At 39.2% G+C, this 15,877-nt stretch overlaps 1 protein-coding gene across 2 annotated transcripts; it reads left to right on the top strand.

The window, feature by feature from the left end:
* The first annotated feature begins 398 nt into the window (after positions 1–398).
* On the top strand, positions 399–836 carry LOC100581224 (small proline-rich protein 3). 2 transcript variants are annotated; one of them, XM_012511611.2, is made up of 2 exons: positions 399–594; positions 760–836. In XM_012511611.2, the coding sequence occupies exons 1-2, from the start codon at positions 399–401 to the stop codon at positions 834–836; spliced, it is 273 nt and encodes a 90-aa protein (XP_012367065.1). The 2 variants fall into 2 exon arrangements, with proteins under 2 accessions (XP_012367065.1, XP_030679083.1); XM_030823223.1 differs by having other exon boundaries at positions 399–836.
* The last annotated feature ends 15,041 nt before the right edge of the window (positions 837–15,877 follow it).

The following is a 15,877-nucleotide window of genomic DNA, read 5'->3' as shown; positions in this document are numbered from 1 at the left end:
AGACCAGAAAAGCCACTAAGACTTTCTGCTTAATTCAGGGGCTTCAGGATTCTTCAAAGAGTGTGTAAGCGAAAGCTTCAGAGTATATATTTGCATATTTGTATGTGTTTTCATGTTGTACATAGGTTTTTAGATGTTCCAGGAAGAAAAGAAGCATAGAGAAAGGCTCCATTTACAGGATGTGGAAGAGATCAACTTTACCTTATTCCCTGGAAAATATGTGGGGATCACCAAAGCATCCCATGATCTCAAATTCAGGGAAAAAGAAAGAAAAGAGAGGCTCTAAGTTCTGAAGGAGAATGAAATGACAGATGTTTGTCATTAAACTGGGCTTCATTCCTATTTAATCAAAGCACTGAATTAGCTGTTTTGTCTCTAGGTCCAGCATCCTTTGAAGCATGAGTTCTTACCAGCAGAAGCAGACCTTTACCCCACCACCTCAGCTTCAACAGCAGCAGGTGAAACAACCCAGCCAGCCTCCACCTCAGGAAACATTTGTTCCCATAACCACGGAGCCATGCCACTCAAAGGTTCCACAACCTGGAAACACAAAGATTCCAGAGCCAGGCTGCACCAAGGTCCCTGAGCCAGGCTGTACCAAGGTCCCTGAGCCAGGCTGTACCAAGGTCCCTGAGCCAGGCTGCACCAAGGTCCCTGAGCCAGGCAGCATCAAGGTCCCTGACCAAGGCTGCATCAAGTTTCCTGAGCCAGGCAGCATCAAGGTCCCTGACCAAGGATACACCAAAGTTCCTGTGCCAGGCTACACAAAGGTACCAGAGCCACATCCTTCAACGGTCACTCCAGGCCCAGCTCAGCAGAAGACCAAGCAGAAGTAATTTGGTGCACAGACAAGCCCTTGAGAAGCCGACCACCAGATGCTGGACACCCTCTTCCCATCTGCTTCTGTGTCTTAATTGTCTGTAGACCTTGTAATCAGTATATTGTCACCCCGAGTCATAGTCTATTTGTATCCTAAAAATACGTACTATGAAGCTTTTGTTCACACACACTCTGAAGAATCCTGTAAGCCCCTGAATTAAGCAGAAAGTCTTCATGGCTTTTCTGGTATTCAGCTGCTCAGGGTTCATCTGAACATTCGAATGAAAAGAAATGCATGTTTCCTGCTCTGCCCTCATTAAATCGCTTTTAATTCCAGTCTTGGCTGGGTGTGTCATTGGCTGAATCTTCCTCCTTCCTTGTTTCCCCATTGTGAGTCAGGACCTATAGACAGAGAGGAGTTGATGTAGAGGTCGTCTATCTAACCCCAGTACTGTTTATTTCTATGGGTGTATGGGGGTACATTCAAGGTGTTCCTGGAATGGCAATGGGCATGGTGTGATGGTGAATAGAGATTGTCACTTTGGGCAGCCACAGGCTCTCCTCTTGCACTGGACTGAGTCATGCCTGACTCCAAGCCACCTGTTCCAAGACACCTCTGATCCTTAGTATCCTGACAACAAATCTCCTGTTTGTCCCACGAAAACTTTACTCCTACATATTTTGACTTGATAGTCTATTTTTCTTCATTTGTTTTACCTTCTAGATACCCCACCACACACATACACACACACACACACAGAGTCATTCACAAAGAGAAACATTCATTGTAAATAGCCACACACTCACATAATCACTCACACAAGCTCTACCCTCTCTAGCTCAGACAATGTTATTTTTTCTAAGTAACTTTTATGTGCAGAGATCCCTAAAGATGGACCAGCAAGAGACAGAGAGAAAGATAGACAGTGCCTCCCTTGTAGAATTTGCAGTCTTTTTTACGAGTTAGGATATTCATACCCTTCTAATACAAATGAGTACACAACCATATACACAAACACACACACACACACACATATTCCCAGTGGTGTTCCAAAATAACCCTCAGAAATCTATTGATTTTTAAAAGGAGATCAGTTTAAACAGGGATTGCAAGGAAAAGGAGTGCTTGATCCAATGTAGGTGAATTATTAGCAACAAATTTGTTAGAAAGCAGGTCATGAAGCTACAGAATGTCAGGCAGGAGTAAAAAGAGAGTTAAACAGTCTATAATAGAGTCCCTGCATTTCAAGATCAAAAACTGATTTCCGGAAAGGCAGAGAAAAGTAATTAAGATCAATCAAAAATTATTTCTGAATCACACCTGGAGTCCAGTTCCCTAGGTTCCCAGCCAGCCCTCTACTCTTTCTCCTGCAGCCTAGTCTTGATTTCAGGAGTGACTGAGAAAGTTTGTGGTCTCTGTTGAGCTGGTCTGGAATACTAGGGAGCTGTTTCCAGAAGCAGTGAAGCCAACATAAAATTTCAGAAGGGTCATTGCAGTCACTGGGGGGTGAACCCTATTTTTTGAGAAGGTGGGTGGGCCATAATATCAAACAGGTGTGAGGTGGGTGATAGGTAGCACCTGCACAGTATAGCATTGGCAAGAACTCAGAGACACCTGGAAACTGTAGACTGTAGAAATTGTCCAACAAGGTAATAAGTAGTTGCGAAACTGGCAGGAGAGAGTAAAGTCACTCAGATCTGCTAGATATGTATGTGTTAAGATGGCTTCATATTATTGCAGATTTCAATGATGGAAAAGTCTAGAGACAACTCCAGAACTAACTACAATCAAATAGGCTAATCCAGAATGAAGAAATGTGTTCTATAGTATGCAGCTATTATGCATATAAAGTAGTTCAAACATTTTAAAGGGGAGTTTGGACGGAAAGTACAAAAAGATTTAAAGATCTGCCTGACCGTTGAGCCATGAATTCTATTCTAGAAATTAAGAATTATTCATGCATGTACACAAAGATTTATACATCAAGATACTCATTTCAACATTGTATCTAATAGTAAAAAGCTGGTAACAACCTAAATGCATACTAGTGAATAACGGCAACCATAATTGATGGAGTGTCCATGTATCAAAATTACACAGCAGCTATTAAAGGAAACATTACAGAAGAATTATTAATCATATTGAAAAATGATCAGGTTATATTTAAAAAGCAAGCCCCAAACAATATAAGCGAAAAAGAATCTTGTGAATAATACATGCATGAAAGTGGATTTAGATAAAAAAAAATCCTGATACAAAATTCAGCAAAATATAACTGGTTATTTCTTCCTTTCACATGATATTGCTCATTTGCTTTTTTGAATGGCTCTGTTTTTTCTTATTATATAATATGTAAAGTTATTTCATTTTTAAAACATTTTATCACGTATTAAAAATACAGAAGTCAGTGAAGATGCTGCTGAGCTAAGGAAAAATCTGTGTCCTACTTATCCAGAACATTCCTCAGGCTCTACACAGATCCCAGATGAACGGTAAAATGGTGGGGGCCTCCCTTCCATGTTGAAGTAGGGTCCATGGAGATAAATGCTTCAACATGCCTGGTAGAAGGCTGATGCCAAGGAACCCTAAACCTCTAGAGTAAACGGAGCGGACAAAACTACTCTCCTATCTTCTCACCCTTCCTCCCTTTAGTCATTATTGCCTCTCTACAAAGGTTAGTTGGAATGCTTTACCAAAAAGTGCTTTGTAAGCACAGACTCCATAAAATCAATCTTAGCTTCTTAAAAACTGTCTGGTCACAACTGGGTCTATGTGTCATTTTCAAATATGACATTTCAGTCAAAGCCTTGGTTATATAACCAAGATTTTCAGTTATATCCAGTTACAAGAAGGATAAATTCCTATTGGACATATGCAAATAGTTATGTTGTCATGAAAATAAGAATTCTCAATGAGTGCCAAATTCTAGAGGGATTAGGCAAGGAGAAAACGATAAATATTCTATTTCTGTTTATAAAAGTATAATCTAATTATTGTTGCAGCTTATGGATACTATAAAAGAGAAAGAAAATAGAACATAAAAGAATCAACAGTTTCAAGTAAAAATCCATAAATATTATAATTGCACTTCATCAGTTCATCTGGTACCTGTAATTAATTTTTGTTCTGGTTGATCTCGGGTTAGCAGTTTTATCAACCCATCAGCTTCTCCAATATAGTTCCGGAAATCCTTACTCAGTCTAGTGGAATGGTCTTAAAGTCATTTAAGCAATGCCATCAGAAGCCTGTACCCTAGTGCATCTGTTATAGATCTTTTTCCATGTGTCCTTGAGACTTTTCCTTTTTATTTAAGATTAAGCATTTTGGTTTGTAGCTTATTAAAAACGTTTTCATACAGGATCAGAGTAAAACAAAAACTGTGCATGAGAAGACTTAAAATGGCTATGGTTAAAGATACGATAATGTGTCCGGAATTTAGTCCTTCCGGTGGGTTCTTGGACTTGCTGACTTCAAGAATGAAGCCGCGGACCCTCGCAGTGAGTGTTACAGTTCTTAAAGATGGTGTGTTCGGAGTTTGTTCCTTCAGATGTTCAAATGTGTCCGGAGTTTCTTCCTTCTCGTGGGTTCGTGGTCTCACTGACTTCAGGAGTGAGGCTGCAGGCCTTGCGGTGAGTGTTACAGCTCTTAAAAGTGGCGCGTCCAGAGTTGTTTGTTCCTCCCAGTGGGTTTGTGGTCTCGCTGACTTCAGGAACGAAGCTGTAGACCCTGGCAGTGTTACAGCTCGTAAAGGTAGTGCAGCCCCAAAGAGTGAGCAGCAGCAAGATTTATCGTGAGGAGCAAAAAGACAAAGCCTCCACAGCAAAAGCCTCCACAGCAAAAGCCTCCACAGCAAAAGCCTCCACAGCAAAAGCCTCCACAGCAAAAGCCTCCATAGCACGGAAGGGAACCCAAGCTGCTTGTCGCTGCTGGCTCCGGTGGCCAGCTTTTATTCCCTTATTTTTCCCCGCCCACATCCTGCTGATTGGTCCATTTTACAGAGCACCGATTGGTCCATTTTACAGAGTGCTGATTGGTCCGTCTTTGCAGAGTGCTGATTGGTGCGTTTACAAACCTTTAGCTAGACACAGAATGCTGACTGGTGTGTTTTTACAGAGTGCTGATTGGTGCATTTACAATCCTCTAGCTAGACAGAAAAGTTCTCCAAGTACCCACTCTACTCCGGAAGTCCAGCTGGCTTCACCTGTCAATAAGAATTTATTATTAAGTAATTGACAAGGAAATTTGGTTGTCTCTGTCATAGATATTTAAAACAACAACCAGATTTATGACTAAAATTATCCCAAGGCATATCCTGAGCAGTGGAGGTATTGACAAATTCCTATGAATGTCATACAATTTCTGAAATAGTCATATTAATAACATTTATCCATGCAAATATCACATAGAGAAAGTTAAGCATCTCTTCTCATTTGACAACACATTTAATGCAATTTAACTATTAAAAACCATTACTTTGTTTAAAATTTCTCTTTTTACAAGGTGAAAGAAAAAAATCTTTCAAGATTTTCCAGGGGCCCTCTGGGAAATATCAAGGTCAATTTGAGATCAAGATTTCATTTCAGGTTTTATTTTGGGAAGGCAAAACTGCCAAAAATGTTAAAAGGTTTGAACACTTGACTAAATAAGATTGTTAATCACTATGAAACCATACTTGCCTACCTAGTTAACCAAAGTGACTATAAAAAACTACAAAAGTAACTACAGGAAGGAACCTTATTGTAAAATACCTTAGTTTTTTTTCAAAGAGAGAAGAATTGGTTGTTTTAAATAGGACATGGCAAAGGTCAACATAAAGCACAAGACATCATTCTGATAAGACACAGAACCTTTGTTTCCCAGGCAGTTACATACAAGGTAAACTAAACAAAACCTTTTATAGTCTCTTATTTTTTTTCTTTTTTTCCCTCTGCATTCCTCTAGTCAATCTTGGCTGCCACAATCACAGACAAAAAGCATGAGGACATTTTTTTTCTTGTATCTGTGGTGGAAACTTTAGCAGCAGACAGTACCTGCTCCAGGCATGTCAGATAGATGCGTTTCAATCTCGTAAGGAGCAGGACATCCAACCCTGGGGTTACAACTCCTGGCTGACTGACCACTGTGCGACTATAAACCTTGATGATCAAATGAAGGAAGGTCCTTGGTTATAATAGACACAATAAGGCAGTAGGATGCTCAACATGCCACCATGTGCTGTGGACAAATATATATCACCCTTTTTGTTGTAGATGGAAAGTTATTAAACAGAATCTAAAATCACAGCCAGTTTCTGTTGGGGTTAAAGAAGTAGGCATTGCATGGTGGATCCAAATTATCCTGGAGAATGTCCCACCCAAAAACAAGGGAGACTCTGAGAGGCCTTATGGAATACTTAGACTAAACCATATCTGAATGTGACCACCACTCCTTTAACCCCAATGTAGGTGTCCAACATTTTGGGTACAAAACATGGCTAACTCATCTCAGGCCATTAGTACACAATGGCAACAATAAGCATGGTGGATTAAACAATATCGGCCCACCTGACAGAAAAGAGCTTTAGGGAACATAGGTGCTGATACAAGCATTGTGGGACAATCAAAATTCCTCACCCTTTCTTAAACAGTTTTATGAAGCTATAATTCACATACTGTACAATTCACCAATTTGAAGTATACAATTAAATTAATTTTAGTATTTCACAGATATGTGTAACGATCACAACAGTGAATTTCAGCACAATTTCATCACTGAAAAAAGAAAATGCCACCTTCAGCTATCATCCTCCTATTTTTTTACCCTCTCCTCCAACCCTGAGCAGCCACTAATCTACTTTCTGTCTCTGTAGATTTTCCTACCCTGGACATTTCAAATGAATGACATTATATAATACATGGTCTTTTGTGACTGCTTTCTTTCACTTAGAATAAAGTTTTCAAGGCTCATTTATGTTCTGGTATTAATCAGTTCTTCATGTCTTTTTAAAAATTTTTTGTTGTAATAAAATATACATAACATTTATCATTTTAACCATTTTAAATATATAGATCAGTGATATTAATTACACTCGTATTGCTGTGTAATCATCACCACCATCCATCTCCATAACTCTTTTCATCTTGTAAAACTGGAATTCCATACCCATAATGATAACAACCCATTTTCTCCTTTCCCCAGGCCCTGGCAACCACTACTCTATTTTATGTCTCCAGGATTTTGACTATTCTATGTACCTCATATAAGTGGAATAATAGAGTATTTGTCTTTTAATGACAAGCTTATTTCACTTGGAATAATATCCTCAAGATTCATCTATGTCATAGCATATGTAAGAATTTCCTTCCTTTTTAAGACCAAATGATATTCCACCATAGGTATATGCCACATTTGTCTTATTCATACCTCCATTGATGAACACCTGCATTGCTTCCACATTTAAGCTATTATGAATAATTCTGCTATGAACATGGGTATATAAATATCTCTTCATGTCCCTGCTTTCAATTCATTGAAGTACATACCCAGATATGGAATTTATAGTTCATATTGTAACTCTAGTTTTAATTTTTTAAGAAAAGGTCATACTGTTTTCCAGAGCAGCTGTACCATTTTAAACTACTACCAACAGTGCACAAAGGTTCCAAATTATCCACATCCTCACCAACACTTCTTATTTTCTGTCATTTTGATGGTAGCCACCCTAATGGGTATGAAGTGGTATCTCATTGTAGTTTTGATTTACATTTCTCTAATGGTTAGTGATGTTCAGTATCTTTTCATGTTTTTGGTGGCCATGGTATACCTTGGCCAATGTTTTCTGAACTTATTTAAATAAATGCTTAGGCAAGTTATTTACCTAGTTTTCCTATTTTTTAATTGGGACATTTGGTTTTTTTGGTTGTTGAGTTTCAGGACTTCTCTATGCCTTTTGGATATTAATCCCATACTATATATATGACTTGCAAATACATTTTCCCATTCAGTGAGTTCCCTTTTTCACTGTTGAAGACATTCTTTTAGTATACATTATTTTTTTAATTTACTAAGTCCAATTTATCTATTATTTGTTGTTGTCTCTACCTTTGGTGTCTTATCAAAAAAAATCATTGCTAAATTCAGTGTTGTAAAGTTTTTACCCTATGTTTTCTTCGAAGAGCTTTACAGTTTCAGGTCTTACATTTAGGTCATGAATCCACCTTGAGTTTAATTTTTGTATGCGGTCTTAGGCAAGAGTCCAACCTTATTCTTTTGCATGTGGATATCCAGTTTTCCCAGCACCATTTGTTGAAAAGGCTGTCCTTTCAAAAATAACTTTATCATGTATTTGATGGTTTATTTCTGGGCTCTCAGTTGTATTCTACTGGTTTAAATGTCTGTATTCATGCCAATACCACACTGTTTTGATTATTAGAGATTCATAGTAAGTTTTGAAATTAACAGGTGTGACTCTTTCTGCTTTGCTCTTCTTTTTCAAGTTTCTTTTGCTATTCAGGATCCCTTGAGATTCCAGATGGATTTTAGGATGGGTTTTCATATTTCTACAATAAACATCATTGGGATTTTGATAGAGATTACACTGAATCTGTAGATTGCTTTGGGTAGCATTGACATCTTAACAATATTAAGTCTTCCAAGTCATGAACACAGATGTCTTTCCATTTATTTTATGTCTTCTTTAATTTCTTTCAACAATGTTTTATAGCTTATTGTAAAGTCCATAACTCCCTCTGTTAATTCCTAAGTATGTTATTCTTTTTTCATTCCATTATAAATAAAATTTTTTCCTAATTTCCTTTCAGATTGTTTGTTATTAGTACATAGAAACGTAATTGATTTCTGTGCATTGACTTTGTATCCTGCTATAATGTGTTATTAGTTCTAACAACTTTTTACAGAATCTTCAGGTCATATCATCTATTAACAGAGATAATTTTACTTCTTTTCCAATTTGGATACCTTTTATTTTTTCTCCTGTCTAATTACTCTGGCTAAAATGTCCAGAACTACTTTGAATAGAAGTGGCAAAAGAAGACATCCTTGCCTTTTCTTCATCTTAAGGAAAAAGCTTTCAGTCTTTCACCATTGAGTGTGATGTTGGCTGTGGTTTTTTCACATGACTTTTAGGATGTTGAAAGTTTTCTTCTATTCTTAGTTTGTTGGGTGTTTTTATAATAAAAGAATGTCAAATTTTGTCCAATGCTTTCTTTGCATCAGTTGAGATGATTATGTGATGTTTTTCTTTGTTATTTTAATGTGATATATTATAATGGTCAATTTTCATGTGTCGAACCATTCTTGCATTCAGGAATAAATCCCACTTGGTCATGGCATATAGTCCTTTTAATATACTGCTGAATTCTGCTTGTTAATATTTGTTAAACAGTTCATGTCCTTTGTAGGGACATGGATGAAACTGGAAATCATCATTCTCAGTAAACCATCTCAAGGTCAAAAAACCAAACACCGCATGTTCTCACTCATAGTTGGGAATTGAACAACGAGAACACATAGACACAGGAAGGGGAACATCACACTCCGGGGACTGTTGTGGGGTGGGGGGAGGGGGGAGGGATAGCATTAGGAGATACACCTAATGCTAAATGATGAGTTAATGGGTGCAGCACACCAGCATGGCACATGGATACATATGTAACAAACCTGCACATTGTGCACACGTACCCTAAAACTTAAAGTACAATAATAAAAAAAAAGATATTTTCATCAATGTTCTTAAGAGATATTGGTCTGTAGTTTTCTTTTCTGTCAGTGTCTGTATCTGCGCTTGGCATTGAGATAATGGTGACTTCATAAAATGAGTTAGAAAGGGTTCCCTCCTCTTTAATTTTTTGAAAAGTTTGAAATAGATCGCTGTGAATTCTTCTTAAAGTTTTTGATAGAACTCCCCAGCGAAGCATCAAGTCCAGGACTTTTCTTTATGGGGATATTTTCAATTACTGATTCAATATTTTTACTAGTTATAGATCTATTTGGATTTCCTGTTTCTTTGTGATTTCGTCTCAGTAGGTTTTGTGTTTCTAGGAATTTATCCATTTCATCTAGGTTACCCAATTTGTGGGTGTACAATTGTTCATAGCACTCCCTTATAATCCTTTCATTTATGAAGAATAACTATAATGTCCCATTTTCATTTCTTATTTTAGTGGTTTGAGTCTCTTATCTTTTTTCCTATTCCATTTAACTAAAAGTTTGTCAATGGTGTTAAATCTTTTCAAATAACTATTGTTTTTATTGATTTTCTCTATTGTTTATCTCTGTTTTGCTTATCTCTGCTCTAATTGTTATTATTTCTTTCCTTCTGCTAGCTCTGTGCTTAGTTTGTTCCTTTTCTAGTATCTTAAGTTGTAAAGTTAGGCTGTTGATTTGAGATCTTACTTGTTTATATAAGGTAAGCATTTATATCTATAAATTTCCTCCATGGCACTGCTTTCATGCTTTGGGTTTTGGTATGATGTGCTTTTGTTTTCATTTGTCTCCAAATATTTTCTAATTTACATTGTTAATTCTTCTTTGATCCACTGTTTGTTTAAAATTGTGTTACTTTCCATAAATTGGTAAATTTTCCAGTTTTTCTTGTTATTGACATCTAACTTCATTCTGCTCATTGAAAAAGATACCTTGTGTGATATATATTTTTTAAATCTACTGAGTCTTAATTTTTGCCCTAACATATATTTTATCCTAGGAAATGTCCCACCTGAGAAGAATGGCATTCTGTTGTTGGATAGAGTGTTCTGTGTATATCTGTTAGATCTAGTTGGTTTACTGTGTTGTTCAAGTCCTCTATTTCCTTACTTATCTTCTGTCTGCTAGCTCTATTCATATTGAGAGTGATATGCTGAAGTCTCTGGCTATTGTTGTATAATTGTCTATTTCTCCCATCAATTCTGTCAATTTTTGCTTTGTATATTTGATGGTGTGATATTAGGTGCATAAAGTTTTGTAATTGTTGTATCTTCAGCTGTATTAAACCTTTGTGTATATATATATGTGTGTATATATATATATCCTCTTTTTCTCTTATAAGTTTTTTCATTTAAGGTCTGTTTTATCTGATAGTAATATAACTGCCTCTGTTCTCTTTTAGTTACTATTTGCATAAAATATCTATTTTCATCCTTTCACTTTCAACCAACTTGTATCATTGAATCTAAAGAGAATTTTTTCTAGATAGCATATAATTGGATCATGTTTTTTAAATCATTTTGCCCATCTCTGTCTTTTGATTGGAGAATTTAATGCACAGACATTTAAAGCAATTACTGGAGGGGAGGGGCCAAAATGGCAGAATAGGACTAGCTCCGGTCTGCAGCTCCCAGCAAGACAAACACAAAAAGTGAGTGATTTCTGCATTTCCACCTGAGGTACCCAGTGCATCTCACTGGGACTGACTAGGTGTCTGGCATGATCCACAGAGAGCAAGGAAAAGCAGGCTGGGGTGATGGTTCACCCGGGAGGTACACGGGACAAAGGGACCACCCTCCCCCATCCAAGGGAAGTGGTGAGGGACCGTTACCCACCCGGGGTACCATGCTTTTCCCACAGATTTCTGTAGTCCAAGAATCAGGAGATCCCCTCATGAGCCTACACCATCAGGGCCTTGGGTCTCAAGCACAAAACTGGGCAGACCCACCGCAGCTGCTCCCATTGGCTGCTGTTTGGGCAGGCACTGAGCTGCGGGAGTTTTTACCTACACTGGCCGCACCTGGAACTCCAGTGAGGCAGGAGAACCATCCACTGCAATGGAAAGGGGGCTGAAACCAGGGAGCCAAATAGCCTCACTCAGCAGGTCCCACTCCCAAGGAACCCTGCAAGCTAAGACTCACTGGCTTGAAATCCCCGCTGGCTAGCACAGCAGCCTAGAGCCTGCCTAAGACAACTGAGTTCCTGGGAGGAGGGGTGGCTGCCATTACTGTAGCTCTAGTTGGCAGTTTTGCCCTGTCAGTACTAGGGAAACTGGGAGGTTTGGACTGGGCAGTACTCCCCACAGCACGGCACAGCACAGCAGCAATGGCAGATCATGGCCAGACTGCTTCTTTAGGTGGAACCTGGATCCATCCCCCTTCACCAGGCAGGGCCTTCCTGCAGGAATTCCAGCAACTCCAGCCAGGGGCTTACAGACAGAATTCTCATCTCCCTGGAACAGAGCACCTGGGGGAAGTGGCAGCCATGGCCTCAGGTTCAGCAGACTTAATCTTTCCTACCTGCTAGCTCTGAAGAGTCTGACTGATCTGGACGAGAGGGATTCTCCCAGCACAGCACACCAGCTCTGCTAAGGGACAGTTAGACTGCTTCCTTAAGCAGGTCCGTGATCCCGTGCCTCATGACTGGGTGAGACTTCACAAGAGGGGTTGCCAGACATCTCATACAGGAGAGTTCCAGCTGGCATCAGGTTGGTGCCCCTCTGGGACGAAGCTTCCAGAGGAAGAAGCAGGCTGCCATCTTTGCTGTTCCACAGCCTCCACTGGTGATACTCAGGCAAACAGGGTCTGGAGTGGACTCCCAGCAAACTGTAGCAGACCTGCAGAATAGGAACCTGACTGTTAGACGAAAAACAAACAAACGGAAAGCAACAAAAACATCAACAAAAAAGAGCCCACAAAAACCCCATTCAATGGTAAACAGCCTCAAACATCAAAGGTAGATAAATCCACAAAGATGAGGAAAAAGCAATGCAAAAAGGCTGAAAATTCCAAAAGCCAGAATGTCTCTTCTCCTCCAAATGATCACAACACCTCTCCATCAAGGGCACAGAATGAGACTGAAGCTGAGATGGATGAACTGACAAAAGTAGGATTCAGAAAGTGTGTACTAACAAGCTTCACTGAGCTAAAGGATTATGTTCCAAATCAATGCAAAGAAGCTAAGAACCATGATAAAAGATTACAGGAGCTGTTAACTAGAATAACCAGTTTAGAGCGCAAAATAAGTTACCTGATGGAGCTTAAAAACACAGCACCAGAATTTCATGATGCAAACATAAGTATCAATAGCCGAATTGACCAAGCAGAAGAGAGAGTATCAGAGCTTGAAGACTACCTTGCTGAAATAAGGCGAGCAGACAAGATTAGAGAAAAAAGAATGAAAAGGAATGAATAAAACCTCTGAGAACTATAGGACATGTAAAAGACAGAACCTGTGATTGATTGGAGTACCTGAAAGAGACTGGGAGAATGGAACCAAGTTGGAAAATGCACTTTAGGATATCACCCAGGAGAACCTCCCCAACCTAGCAAGACAGGTCAACATTCAAATTCAGGAAACCCAGAGAACCCCAATAAGATACTCCACAAGAAGATCTGCCCCAAGACAGATAATCTTCAGATTCTCCAAGGTCAAAATGAAGGAAAAAATGTTAAGGGCAGTCAGAGAGAAAGGCCAGGTCTCCTACAAAGGGAAGCCCATCAGACTAACAGCAGACATCTCAGGAGAAACCCTACAAGCCAGAAGAGATCGGGGGCCAATATTCAATAGTCTCAAAGAAAATAATTTTCAGCCCAGAATTTCATATCCAGCCAAACTAAGCTTTATAAGCAAAAGAGAAATAAAATCCTTTTCAAACAAGCAGATGCTGAGGGATTTCATCACTACCAGAACTGCCTTGCAAGAGCTCCTGATGGAAGTACTAAACATAGAAAGGAAAAACCATTACCAGCCACTACAAAAACACTGAAGTACACAGACCAGTGACACTATGAAGCAACTACATTAACAAGTCCACAAAATTAACCAGCCGGCATCATGATGACAGGATCAAATTCACACATAACAATATTAACCTTAAATGTAAATGGGCTAAATACCCCAATTAAAAGATGCAGAATGGCAAGCTGGATAAAAAGGAAAAGGCATTAACTGACTTCTTAATAAATGTCATTAAGGTTATAAAAGGCTTCTGGAAGTTATATCTTATGGTCAAGATTAAAATTTTATAGACTGTAGAATTTTGAAAAACAAACTTAATTGACTTCTTGCTGTTTTTATTAGGGCTTATTGTTTCAAAAATTAAGTATCCTTATTTTGCTTCAAAAACCACAGTACACCTGTTGTTAGATTCCAGTCTTGCCTAATGTTTTTCAACTGTTATTATTTTCTGCAGTTTGGACCAAATTCTAATTTTCTTGGCCACAAGTCTTCAAAATAATGTTTTCAATTCTTTTCCTTCTTTTTCCCCCCATTTTTCCTAATTGAGAGTCAGTGTAAACTAAGCTGTGCTTTCTTAAAGCCCTACAAACTGAAGCTGGACAACTTAAACTTTGGAATAAAATAATAGCAACCTATTTACATATATAAGCCACTTTCATACCTGCCTACTAATATATGGACTTCAGAGTCATGTGTCCTACATCGATTTTCCAGGGTTTTCCTTTTGTTTGTTTTTCTCCCTTCCTCCCCCTATTTTCTTTTCATACGACATGAGACTTCACAACTTGCTAAAATGAGCTTTCCTAATAACTCAGGACCTACCCATCTAGGAATAAACCATCCTAGCCATGAGAGATCAGATGAAACCTGGGAAAAGAGACTCAATTTCTTCTAAAATGCTTTCTCCAAAAGATTTTTTAACAGAAAAGGGGAGAAGAATGGTAGGAAAATAAATCTCGGGGCCCCCAAATCACTAAGCTAAAGGGAAAAGTCAAGCTGGGAACTGCTCAGGGCAAACCTGCCTCCCATTCTACTCAAAGTCACCCCTCTGCTCACTGAGATAAATGCATATCTGATTGCCTCCCTTGGAGAGACTAATCAGAAACTCAAAAGAATGCAACTATTTGTCTCTTATCTACCTATGATCTGGAAGCCCCCTCTCTGCTTCCTGTTGTCCCACCTTTCCGGACCGAACCAATATTCATCTTACATGTGTTGATCGATGTCTCATGTATAAAACCAAGCTGTGCTATGACCACCTTGAGCACATGTCGTCAGGACTTCCTGAGGCTGTGTCATGGGCATGCGTCCTCAACCTTGCCAAACAAACTTTCTAAATTAACTGAGACCTGTCTGGTTTCACAGCTGGAATGAAGGTAAAACAGCCCTCCCCAAATCCACTTCCTTATAGCAGGGCTCATTTTGCATATAAAAGCCCAGTTGGCCAGAGACTCCTAATCAGACCTGAGAGGCCAGGGAGCCCAATCTTCTGAAGTAAGAGTTCCAACCTGAAACTGTTTAGTATTCCCATAATTGTATCTTATTTTGATCGAGGTCTCCTTGCAGTGCTAAGGCTATGGTTATTTAAAATGGATTTGCAATTTGTACTTAAGGGTACTGTAATGCCCAGCCTTGTTTTTCCTTTTTCACCTAGCCTTGTTTCCACCTGAATAGACTCTCCCTTAGCTAAAAGAACCAGACAAACCATCTTGGCTCTTTCACTGGTAGCCCACTCCTCAAGGACTTAACTTGTGCAAGCTGACTCCCAGCACATCCAAGAATGCAATTAACTCATAAGATACTGTGGCAAGCTATATCTGCAGTCCCCAAGAATTCATCTGATTGATAACACCCAAAGCCCCACGTCTACCACCTTGTAATAGTCTTAAAGCCCCTGCACCTGGAACTGTTTACTTTCCTGTAACCATTTATCCTTTTAACTTTTTGACTACTTAACTTCTGTAAAATTATTTTAACTAGACCCTCCCCCTCCCCTTTCTAAACCAAGATGTAAAAGTTAATCAAGCCCCTTCCTCAGGGCCGAGAGAATTTTGAGCATTAGCTGTCTCTCGGTCGCCGGCTAATAAAGGACTCTTAATTCGTCTCAAAGTGTGGCGTTTTTCTAACTCACTCAGGTACAACACTTTGGAGGCCTCCCCCAGCGAGATTATTAATACCACCCGGTGAGAGCTGGTCTCACTCTGGTCTCCTCCGGAAGGACGGCTGGCTCAGAGTGGGGGGGTGCCACCTGAGGAAAGAATTTTCAGGTCCCCAAAGAGTGACTGTCTCCAGAGGAGAGCAGATTGACTACCATGTGAGTGCCCTAAAATTCAACATCTGAGTCCTCAGCTTCTGACCCTGGGGTCAGGTAGGTCAGATTTGACTTCATTTCTG

Source organism: Nomascus leucogenys, chromosome 12 (assembly GCF_006542625.1).
Source record: "Nomascus leucogenys isolate Asia chromosome 12, Asia_NLE_v1, whole genome shotgun sequence".
In the NCBI taxonomy this organism is placed as follows: Eukaryota; Metazoa; Chordata; class Mammalia; order Primates; family Hylobatidae; genus Nomascus; species Nomascus leucogenys.
This window is presented reverse-complemented; position numbering and strand designations above follow the sequence as displayed.